We start from the raw sequence: 12,549 nt of genomic DNA on the forward strand, positions 1-12,549 counted from the left end.
GGTATCTCTGTGCATTCAAAATGCCATCAATAAAATGCACCTGTGTTCGTTGTCCAAAACATACGCCTGCCCATACCATAACCCCACCACCACCATGGGCCACTCGATCCACAACGTTGACATCAGCAACCCGCTCACCCACACGATGCCATACACGCTGTCTGCCATCTGCCCTGTACAGTGAAAACCGGGATTCATCCGTGAGGAGAACACCTCTCCAAAGTGCCAGATGCCATAGAATGTGAGCATTTGCCCACTCGAGTCGGTTACGACGACGAACTGCAGTTAGGTCGAGACCCCGATGAGGACGACGAGCATGCAGATGAGCTTCCCTGAGATGGTTTCTGACAGTTTGTGCAGAAATTCTTTGGTTATGCAAACCGATTATTGCGGGGGATGGATTATCTCGGCAAAAGAGAAGTGCTCACTAACACAGATTTAGACAGATTTGTGAACAATATTTGAGAGAAATAGGCCTTTTGTGTACATATTGAAAAAGTCTTAGATCTTAGTTCAGCTCATGAAAAATGGGGGCAAAAACAAAAGTGTTGCATTTATAATTTTGTTCAGTGTATGTGAAAAAAAAACTGTAAAATTTTTAAATAGTATTACAGTTTAAAATAACAGTTTTCCATTTTAATAAATTTGAAATGTAATTTATTTTTGTGATCTAAAGCCGAAGTTTCAGCATCATTACTCCAGTCTTCAGTGTCACATGATCATTCAGAAATAATTCTAATATGCTGATTTGCTCCTCAAGAAAAAAAAATATAAATCTAAATATATATTGAACTCCTACTTAAGTGGGTTACAAAGCACTCTTAATTTAACTAATTACACTTAATACAAATTTAAACTGTAATACATTTTCATTTAATTGTAAATAAGCAAAGAAGTGTCTGCTTAATATTTTTGTGAAAGTGTGATACATTTTTATTTCAGGATTTTATTTATTTTTATTTATTTATTTGAACAGAAAGTTTGAATTTATTTGAAAGAGACATCTTTCTTAACATTAAAATATTTTTGTTGCCGTACTGCACATTACAACATCTTACAGCTGAAATATGTAATTTCTGCACTACTAGAAAAATGAAATGCAAACATAATGATTGTTTTCAAAGAGGTTTCCTGAATACCCTACTCATCTAACATTGGTTGACCAATTAGAAATCCCCACCCCACACTCACACCATGGGTTAAGCCAGTGTTGCCTTGTGTTGAGATGCTCAAACAAACAGAGTAATGTTTTTGTTTGTTTTTTTAAGTGTCAAAGAACCACTTTTAGCTGTCTCTTATGTCAAAACAAAGATATCATATTTTTTTGACACAGAAACAATTACACACATCATCTTTAAGAAGAATACCCCATCGAACTGACATTAGTGACATGTTATTGTGTCACTATTACGGTAGCTCATTTGTTATAATTAGAAGCTTTGGTATTTAGTCACATCTAAGACAGCTGCTTAACATATGTCCATCCCAATTGCAATTAACCAAATGTCCACTCATATATATCTTCCGAATCCTCATTAAACATCGTTTTCCTGACTTAATCCAGTTCTTGAATGATATATAAACCATTTGCAGCAATGTAATCAGCTCTAAAATCACACTTTTCAGACCACGTATGTGCCTGATTCGAGCCCCGATGCATGACAATGCAGACTATACCAGACTTCTTGTTTTGGACACTGAAATGCACTACTTTCAATAATATACACTATTTTAAATAATAATGATAATAATAAATATTGATGTATTTTAAATGGATCAGAATGAACCAGTAATATATATTTTAAACGGAATAATTACTGGTTAATTCTGGCTGATGATTGATCTGATTAATTGGCAATAAATAAATAAATAAATAATTATTGACTACATCATTTAATGTCAATGCATTAGATAAAAGAACAAAACATATATTTTTTTCTTTTTTTTTATTAGTTTTTTTTATAGTGTATTTTTTGTTGTTTATTTTGTTTTTAATGTCTAATGCAAAGATAAATTTTTTGATAGTGGAAATACTCTTTGAGCTCACAGTATGTAAGCCTTTGTGTATTTTGCATTTTGTATTAAATGTCACTAATGCTGCATATAGTACTTTTCTGTTCATTTGCTTAAAATTATTGTCTAATGCAAAGATAAATTTTTTGATAGTGGAAATACTCTTTGAGCTCACAGTATGTAAGCCTTTGTGTATTTTGCATTTTGTATTAAATGTCACTAATGCTGCATATAGTACTTTTCTGTTCATTTGCTTAAAATTATTGTCTAATGCAAAGACATTCATATTTGGGTTCAAAGTATGTTCATATGTTCAGTATTTTGCATCAAATTAAAGAACAAAACAGATATTCATTCATTCATTTAGTGTCCCTTTTACAATGTTTATATATATATATATATTTTATATTTTTGTTTTTTTATTATCTAATGCAAGCATCTACATTTGTGTGAGTGGAAATGCCTTTTGGCCTCATATGTTCATATTTGGTCATTTTTGGTTTTGTAGCTTATTTCTGGGTAACTAATTATTTCCTTTGACTTTTATTAAACAATAACGTGCATCCAATTAGAGGGCAGCCCTGCACAACATAAGAGCATATAGACAGATCAGGGCTTGCAAAATCGCTAGCCCGACGTCCCGAGGCTATTGTGTTTTCCAGTCGGGCAACCAAAATGCATCACCGCCCTGCCTGATTTAAAAATTATTGTATCATGAATCGTATCGCATCAAGGGTAGAGTGAATCATTACACCCCTATATGCCTATGCTACTAGTTTTTGCTACGGTATCGAAGTAAAGTGTTCTTCACATAATATGTTATTTAAATTATAAAGAACCATTTGTTTGCTCATCTGAAAAATTATCCAATCTATCTCTCAAAATCTGTAATATGATCCAAGTCATGAGTTTTGTGATCCATTGCACACCTACTCTCTTGTTATATGAAGAAAAAATGCAATCACTAAAGATTTTGATCATGCAAATTTTTCCACAGTGAAGTTCAGCCGATATCTTTTTTTTTTTTTTTTTTGGGCTAGTTAAATTCATTTTGGGCTACCAAAATCTGAAGAATGCCTGGGATTTAGAAATTTTGCGAGCCCTGCAGATAAAGGCAAAACCAAACAACAGAAGAAAGAAGACACAATCAGGAAACACAGAGGGAATTCAGTGCTCAGTGAGAGAGAGTGAGGTACGAACAGAGGAAAAGAAACATAGGAGTGCATCAGTCTGTGTACCTTGAGGCCAGAGTCATAGGGGGAAAGGCCTACAATGGCATGCGTTAGTGTGAGCTAGGCTGGATGGTTGCGTACTCGACAAGGTCCCCATCAGTGTGCACAGAGCTTCGTGGGCTGGGAGAGGAAGCCAAAGCTGCAGTATCCAGTTCCGCATACTGGACATCACAGTCCTTGTGACCAGAGTTCTGGAGATAAGAGAGGTGGAGAGGATTTATGAGGATTGGAGCTCAGAACGACAGAGTGAGAGAGAAACAGAGAGAGCGTAGAGGAGAACAGAAAGAGAGAACATGAAAATCAGAGCACTACTTTCACATTATAGTATTGATAATTTACTATTTAGAGTTACTATATAGTAATGAGAAATATGGGAGTGAAAAAAAAGTGAAATTAATTAATGAAAGAAAATTTATTTGACCATCATGGTAAGCTTATGGAATCTTAATGGCCCTAAAAAAAGAACAGTAGTTTATTTGAGTAAATTACCCCTCCTGAGAGAGAAACAGAGAGAGCGTAGAGGAGAACAGAAAGAGAGAGAACAGAGCTGTCACTCCAATCAGTGAACACAGACTCAAGGTTAATGAAATGAAGGGGAATAAAAACCTTTACAGAGGAGTCCAGTCTTACAAAACTTTCTGAAAAAAAATATTTTTATCTAAGGGTGAATCACACTAACTAACTAAAAACATGTCCAAGCCATTTTTTTTTAATCACAAGATTTGTTTTGCATTATGTTTTATGAAGCATGTTTTATTTTTCCCCCACTTTTTCATTACCTTAATGCATCTGGGTGTTTTATTATTATTTATTATTATTATTATTATTTAGAATAGTTAAATATTATTACATTCATGAGATTGATTGATTTTTATTATTTATTTTTTGGTTCATGAAAATTTGAGGGGGGGGGGTGCTTAACTGACATGAAAAAAATATATATATATACAAATGAGTATAATTATGAGTTTTATATAATTAAATAATAATTAGTCATTCTAAATAATATACATTATGTGTAGATGTTATTCATATATTAAGAAAACATTTAAACATATTGTAATAACGTGCCTTTTTACAATAATGAAAATCAGAGCACTACTTTCACATTATAGTATTGATAATTTACTATTTAGAGTTACTATATAGTAATGAGAAATATGGGAGTGAAAAAAAAGTTAAATTAAGTAATGAAAGAAAATGTATTTGACCATCATGGAAAGCTCATGGAATCTTAATGGCCCCGGTCAAAAGGTTGGACACATTACTATTTTAATATTTTTGAAAGAAGTTGCTTATGATCATCATGTCTGCATTCATGTGATAAATACAGAAATAAATACAGAAAGAACTGTAACATTGTGAAATGTTATAACCATTTATGTCTATTTTTACCATACTTTAAAATATATATTTCTGTAATGCATTGCTGAATTTTCATCAGCCATTATCCCAATCTTCAGTGTCACATGATCCTTCAGAAATCATTCTGATATGCTGATTTATTATCAATGTTAGAAACAGTTGTGCTGCTTAATATTTATTTTATAACCTTTGATACTTTTTCACGATTTGATGATTAAAAAGTAAAAAAAGAACAGCTTTTAATCAAAACAGAAATATATCATAACAGAAATAAGTATTTACCATCACTTTTGATCAATTTAACATATATTGTTACTGTATTTTTATTACTGTATTTATTTCTGTATTTTTGATCAAATAAATGCAGACTTGATCATAAGCAATTTGTTTGAAAAACAATAGTAGCTAATGTGTCCAAACTTTAATTTATGTATATTAATCAAACTTTGTCTAAGGTAATCTCTTTTTGGTTTATTGAGGATGTTATTATACCCATTATATTATTATTATTATTATTATTTTGCAGTAATTTATTCACAGTTCCTGAATACTACTTCAGAACATCAGTGCTTTTATCATTTTGTTTTTCCTAGCTGGGTATAGATTTCCTCCTCCCATTTAATCAGTATTGACTACAGATATTGTCATGTTATTATTATTAATAATATGATATTATGCATTGCATTGCTCCCTTAAATATGCACTATATACAAATTAAGTGGACGTTAAAGAGACATTTCTAGTTAGTTGAAACTGAAATTAAGTGTTATGTTAGAGCAGTAATGTAATCATCAGCAGAATTTAGATGATATACACTGAGGTCCTTTTATTGAAACATTAAAAATGTTTTAGTGTGTTTGCTTTTGACTTTAAATACAAACTTCTTTACTTTTACTTTAGCAGCTCTTTTGTTAAGTCAGCTCCTGACGCAATGTCATGCATTGTGCAAGCAAATTCAAAGCGTCGCGTCTGCTTGCGTCAACAACGCTCGCGTACTTTTAAACTCGTAATAAACCGGTGAATGATCTGTTCAGAAATTACGCTGATCGACAGAACAAGTTTATATATAGGCCACATCCACACGAAGCAAGACCTTTCCCTATCCAATCTTTTTGTTTTTTTTCTCGTTCTAAAAAAAAAAATCCGTACACACGAAACCACTGAAACCGACTCAAAACAATGTAGTATACATGCCAGACCAGTATGTGGCGCTGTAATTCTGCCACAGAGATACACTATAAATGGAGAAGAAGACTTGGAGCATGTGCATAAACCTTGCGCGCGGCATATAAATATTTTTGCTTTGGTAATTTTTTCTTTTTCTTTAGTAAAGCTAATAGGCTCAGTAGCTTCTGCAGCACGAACACAAGCATGTAGTCCGCCGTTGTTGTTGCTGTTATGTGATGTAGCGGTGCCTGACTAGGGTCGAGACGTGGGGTGATGACATCATCGTTTCACAAAAATATATCGGTTTTCCGATCTATCCACTCTGGAACCCGGTTTCAAAAAATAGGAGTTTTTTGGAAAAATAGCGGTTTCAGGCTCCCAAAACACCAATACGATACACATTTTTTCCAGTCTCCATGTGAACGGGCTCTAAGTGACATCCAATTTTTATGGCAATGAAAACTGTAACATGTATATCTGGTGTATGCATTGTTTCTTTCATTTGACCTAGTTTTCAGTTTGTCTAGTTAATCGATTAGTTCCCACCTGTAGCCTCTGTTTTTGACATTGGCTCGTCAGATGTTTTGTTCCGTCCGTTGATTTATTACTTTCTTTCAAATTGTGAATGGATTATGCAGAGAAATCGAGCAAAGGGCGCTCCCCTTATAGCAGAGCTGATTTTAACAGTTGACCGAAAAACTACTGAGCTGGCTTATCTAAAACCAGGAAGTAACCGTGCATATAGTCCAGGGGAGGCGAACTCCAGTCCTGGAGAGCCACAGCCCTGCAGAGTTCAGCTCCAACCCTAATTAAAACTCACTTCCTAGTAACCGTTCAGACCTTGATTGGCTTGTTCAGGTGTGTTTGATTAGGGTTAAAGCAAAACTCTGCAGGGCTGTGGCTCTCCAGGACCGACGTTCGCCACCCCTGATATAACCAATTCCAGGAGGGCCGGAGCCCTGCAGAGTTTTGTTCCAACCCTATATATATATATATATATATATAGATATATAGATATATCCATATCCCCACAATAAAGACCAGGTAGCACTAATTTTATGCAGTACACAGAAAATATGAATATTTATTTATTTATTTGTGATAAAGTGTTATATTTTGTTACCTTTCCATTGCTAATAATAGATAATACTAATAATACTACTAATACTAATGTTGTGTCTTTAATTTAGTTATTTAATTTAGTAATGGGAGTGCCAGTGCGTTTGTTCTTAATCAATTGCGTTCTCAGAGTTGTCAAAATAAAAGTCTTGTTTCTGACACTATTGGTCAAACAGAAAAAACATATGGGCTGATGCAAACGATTAAAAATGACAAAAATCGACTACTAGAATAAATAAAATAAGTTTTCTTTTTATTATTACTTTTTTTCTATAGGCATACTTCAGCTCACTGCTGCCTACATTGTAAAGGATGACGTCCAGTAGTTTTTGAATCGTTTTTTTTTTTTAAATGATGAGGAATAATGAATTATGAGGTAGTTAATTGGTCAAGATGCTAACCGTATGTGTCAGTGGCATATTGACAGATAGTCTTACTACCAGGGCCGCATTAAACTGTAAGGGGCCCCTGGGCTTTACCTCTTGAGGGGCCCTTCATCCACGAGAACTACAGCCTACATTCACTACAGTCTTAATAATCACAAAGCGCAAACTGTCAGCCTTTAATTTTGCAGTAATACATGCCATTAACAAAACATCCGAAACTATAGGTCTGTCATATAAAATCTGATTTCACAGTAAGTGATCAAATTTTTTAGCAGAGAAAAAAACAGTGTTTTAAAGCTTGTTGTTTTGAAGAAAATCACAGTTTATGATATGAGAATAGTAAGGCCTGTAGATAGGGAGTATGTGTTAAGAAATATATAATTATATTTTCAGAATGACATTTTTTTTTCAACCTAGTCTGTGGGGTAAAATGCCACCGGGGACATGACTTAATTATTGTAATTACTGTGTTCTGAACATCAGATCCTTTGTTTTTCCATCAAATGTACTGTATTACTAGTTGGCTGAATACAAATATTTGGAATTTATATTTAAAAATTACCTCAAGTTGGCATCAGTTAATTAGCTAGCCAGTTAGCATCAGCTAACAATATTTTTCAAATAGGCTATTATTATTTTGTAATTCATAATTATTGATTATATTCTTTTTAATTTTAAGCTAAAACTGCCTGTATTCTGATTTTGCTGTAAATGTAAGCAAATTGCTTTGTCAGACTTGGGGCATTTTACCCCACCTGTGGGGCAAAACTCCCCCCTTGGTACAAATTAAATTATTGTTAAAAATCTAATAACATGAAAACTCTGGACATTTTTTCATACTTGGTTTATAATTTATGTCATTGTCACTAAAACAATGATAACTATTCTGGACGCATTTAACTTTTGTTTCACAGAAGAAAAATGACAAGGTCCTTAAGGGATAAATAAATAAATTAAATTTAATGCAATTTAAAAGCATTAAATTGTGTTAATGTTGGTTAAATGCATTATGAACTAACATTCATAATTTCTGAAATAATTTTTACAAATCCTATTTGCATTTTTTAAAATCACTAATGTCTTAATAATAGTTTAAAAAAATGGTTATGATGACATTAACCAAAATAAATGAAAGATGTAAAATGTTGTTAAATTATGGTAGTTATTCTTTACAGCTGATGCAATAACTAGGCTACAGTTTCAGTGAGTGCGAGTAACGCATTGAGATCATTTTTGTGGCTTAGCCTATTGCGTTCAAATAATGTGTCCCGTTGCAGTAATTTATTCACAGTTCCTGAATACTACTTCAGAACATCAGTGCTTTTATCATTTTGTTTTTCCTAGCTGGGTATAGATTTCCTCCTCCCATTTAATCAGTATTGACTACAGATATTGTCATGTTATTATTATTAATAATATGATATTATGCATTGCATTGCTCCCTTAAATATGCACTATATACAAATTAAGTGGACGTTAAAGAGACATTTCTAGTTAGTTGAAACTGAAATTAAGTGTTATGTTAGAGCAGTAATGTAATCATCAGCAGAATTTAGATGATATACACTGAGGTCCTTTTATTGAAACATTAAAAATGTTTTAGTGTGTTTGCTTTTGACTTTAAATACAAACTTCTTTACTTTTACTTTAGCAGCTCTTTTGTTTATTATCTGGTAGAAGTAAGATTATCTGGAAACATCAATCGCTATTAAGTGCTTTGCTTTCAAAGGCATGCACAACTTTTATTTATTAATATAGCCTATAAAAAAGTAGCCTACTTTCTTGTAATTAAATAGTCCTATCATACATATTAATGTACTGTTTTATTATATTTATGCAGAATTGTCCGCATCGGCATCATGATGCGTCATAAAAATGATTATTTTCCACAGCTGTAGCATGGGGTGGCTAACTAATTACTGCGAGTTCAACAATGTTAAGATGAAGGTATTTTTAATTAAATGTTGATCGATTTATTTCGTGCAGAGTCTAAAATAAGGAAGTATTGTGAGTGGATATGAACATGTGCGTGGATATTACTTAAATGTGAAGTACTGTATGAGACATCAAACAGAATTGCAAGGGAATTGCTAGGTGGTTGCTTACTGGCCAAAAAGTCCCACTCTCAAGTCTCTATGATATTCAGCTATTTAACCCTCTTTAACTTAGGGGTCACACTAATGATCTTCAGCAGTCAAAACAAAATGAAGACAATAAGACTAACATCTTGCAAATTAAATTAATATACCATATTATATTTTATGCTACTAGACTAAACATTTGCACCATGTCTATAATATAATTTATATAGAAATAAATGCACCATTTATTTATATATCATCTAGGAGGAGAAATAAAGAAAATCATATACATTTAAATGGAGTACTGTATGTATTTTCTAGTTAATTGTAAGCACATTTTCAGACATACTTATTTTTAATAGGTTTTGCATTTAGATTTAGATTTAGACATGATCAAAGATTACATCTGTCTGGCTGATTTGTATATTAAAAATGCTTTGCATTTTTGTATTTTTCACATTCATTTCCTATGGCGGTAATTTTTTACTTTAAATATTTTAAAGGTGACTATTTTTTAAGACCATTTAGCCTTTTCTGATCAAGCCAATTATTTTTTTAAATTTTGTGTGTGTGTTCATATAGCAAGTGCCACAAAGTTTCATACTAAATGGAGAAGAAGACTTGGAGCATGTGCATAAACCTTGCGCGCGGCATATAAATATTTTTGCTTTGGTAATTTTTTCTTTTTCTTTAGTAAAGCTAATAGGCTCAGTAGCTTCTGCAGCACGAACACAAGCATGTAGTCCGCCGTTGTTGTTGCTGTTATGTGATGTAGCGGTGCCTGACTAGGGTCGAGACGTGGGGTGATGCAAATTTCATAATTATCAGCACCAATTTTGATATCACAGCAAAAACTAATAGAGTAAATGAATGTAAGAAAAAGGTTCCCAAGCATATTGATAACAACTTTTTTTTTTGACAGTAAAAGAAAAAAAAGAACGAAGAAAATAATGACAAGTAATAGGACAGATAAATACAACAGAAGAAACATACACATAAAATTAAAAAGTGCTTGAAATTTTTCAGGTAGGAATTTATATATCAGAAATACTACAGATATCAAATAATCTATTCAAGTTTAAAAAGAAATGGCATAGTTTTTGCTGTATGAATTAAATATTCACTGATTTGTTTTTTTTGTTTGTTTTTAATTAAAGCTACACAAGTTGTCTCTCATACAGCACTTGAGTACCAAACTGAGTTTTCCTTCACAGGTTATTGCACTTGAACCAAAAAAATAATAAAAATGCAAATAATAAACTTTCATGACACAGCAGCAATGTCATGTAACCAGGATAATCCAAAATATCTACCAAAATGTCTACCAGTCTATCATGTCTGCTGGTATTTTCTACCTCAGATTCTTTGGACAGAAGACAATCCCATAATGCATTGATTATAAATATAATTTAGCCAATACTGAAAAATAGTTTAAATAATATCTGTGTTCACTGGTATACATTTTGAGTGTTGTACTGTTAGCTTAGCAACATGCTAATACAAAACTCAATTAAAATCAATTGCCCTTGTAAACCTCTTAAACCAGCTTAAGCTGGTTTGCACCTCTTAGCTGGAATAACAGGCTGGTTTACACATTTTATTTTTATTTTTTTATTTTTTTAAAATAAAAGTTCAGACTTCTGTGAACTTCCCGTGAGGAATGCTGTGTATATGATGTGTCTATGCAGATTATTCCCATACTGTCACTGTGAGGTTTCATTTCAGCTAGGATGCTACCTTTGAATGCGGCTTCCTATGAAGGCTGTACGTAAGAAGGCAGCTCAATAGGTTTTGGAACAGAGCCAGGATATCAATGCCATATGCCTGCAATGAATTCCCTCCAACATATGAGAAACCTCACACCTTCTGCAGAGCCAGCTGAATTACTGACCCTTGTCATCTGTTCCCAGCTGACACAGTACAAGTCAGAAAATAAGTCTCCTAGGATTCCTCTTTTAATCTAAACATCTTTCTGAAGGCAATTCATCTTGTACAACATGCATACGAAGATGTGCTCCATAACAGCCCGACCCCAGACACCTCTTTTCAATTAAACCACCAAAGCAAGAGAATGGACAAACAGCAATGAGTTTAGCAACGCTACTCACCGGCTTATCGGTGAACGCGGTGGACTCAGACTGTGCCATGTCATAGTATGGAGGCTGGAGAGGAATCTTCTGTATCTCATCCTCCCTGTCCAGATGAACAACCTTCAAAGGCAACAGAACCTGAGATGAAGATGCCATTCAGACTAGTGGCAGCAGCCTGGGAATTGTTATCCTGTCTGTCTACATGCACATTACTTTGTACAAAGAACCAAACTAAACACTTGAACGGTAAACTCTCCGGAAAGAAAAAAAATGTGCAAAAATTGTACCTTTAGAAATGGACCTCAAATGTACATTACTACGCCTAACTGTGAATATGCAAATGTGTTACTCAATTATTAATTATACACTCTCGGGGAGTACTTCAAGTAAATATATTAATGTAAGTGAAAGACTTAGGCTGACAAAAAGGAAATCCCTGCATTGAATTTAAATATGAAATAATGTGAATTTGTGCATTTTAATATGTTTGAAAGACAAAGCTTTCCAAAGATATAATAAAACATGGCTAAATCAAATTAATGTGTTCATCAGTAGTTGATGAAATGTAAAAATGTTGACCATTTCAGTGGTCCAGTGGTCAAATGTTATGTGGCCTCTCCATTTTCTTCTGTAATTATACTTGTGACTGGTCTTTGTGTGAAAATCTGCCTTTTGGAATGTATGTAAACCATAAACTACTTTAGAGAAGTACATTTAAAAGACAAAAAAGAAGAATTTAAAGAGAATCAATAAATTATTAATAATGTATCATGTAAATAATATGTGATCATGCAATCAATAAAAAGTAACTGTGGTCTGATTAAGAGTATTTTAAAATGTAATACACTCTACAAGAAATTAAATTTTTGGAATCTGATTACTTAATCCAGATTGCATGTAATCAGTTACTACCCAGCACTGGGTATTTATATACACCCTTTAGGTGTAAACAAGGTACAAAGGAGTCGTTTTGGGGGTCCTGACACAGTGACAAGCTGTTGAACCCTCGAAGGTACAATTTTTGCAAATTTTTTTATCTGGCAGTGTATAATTTGGTATGGCCTATTCACAACATTGATGTGACAAAATAGCACAA

General features: G+C 33.2%; 1 protein-coding gene across 1 annotated transcript in view; it reads right to left on the bottom strand.

The window, feature by feature from the left end:
* The window catches only part of LOC107561869 (36.4 kDa proline-rich protein-like), a 72,401-nt gene that overhangs the window by 23,148 nt on the left and 36,704 nt on the right, over nt 1-12,549 (bottom strand). The window contains exon 5 of the mRNA XM_016246383.1: nt 11,472-11,573. Within this exon, the coding sequence (XP_016101869.1) occupies nt 11,472-11,573 (102 nt within the window). The remainder of the gene's footprint in view (nt 1-11,471; nt 11,574-12,549) is intronic.

This window comes from Sinocyclocheilus grahami, unplaced genomic scaffold (assembly GCF_001515645.1).
Source record: "Sinocyclocheilus grahami isolate Dianchi unplaced genomic scaffold, SAMN03320097.WGS_v1.1 scaffold795.1, whole genome shotgun sequence".
Classification (NCBI taxonomy): Eukaryota; Metazoa; Chordata; class Actinopteri; order Cypriniformes; family Cyprinidae; genus Sinocyclocheilus; species Sinocyclocheilus grahami.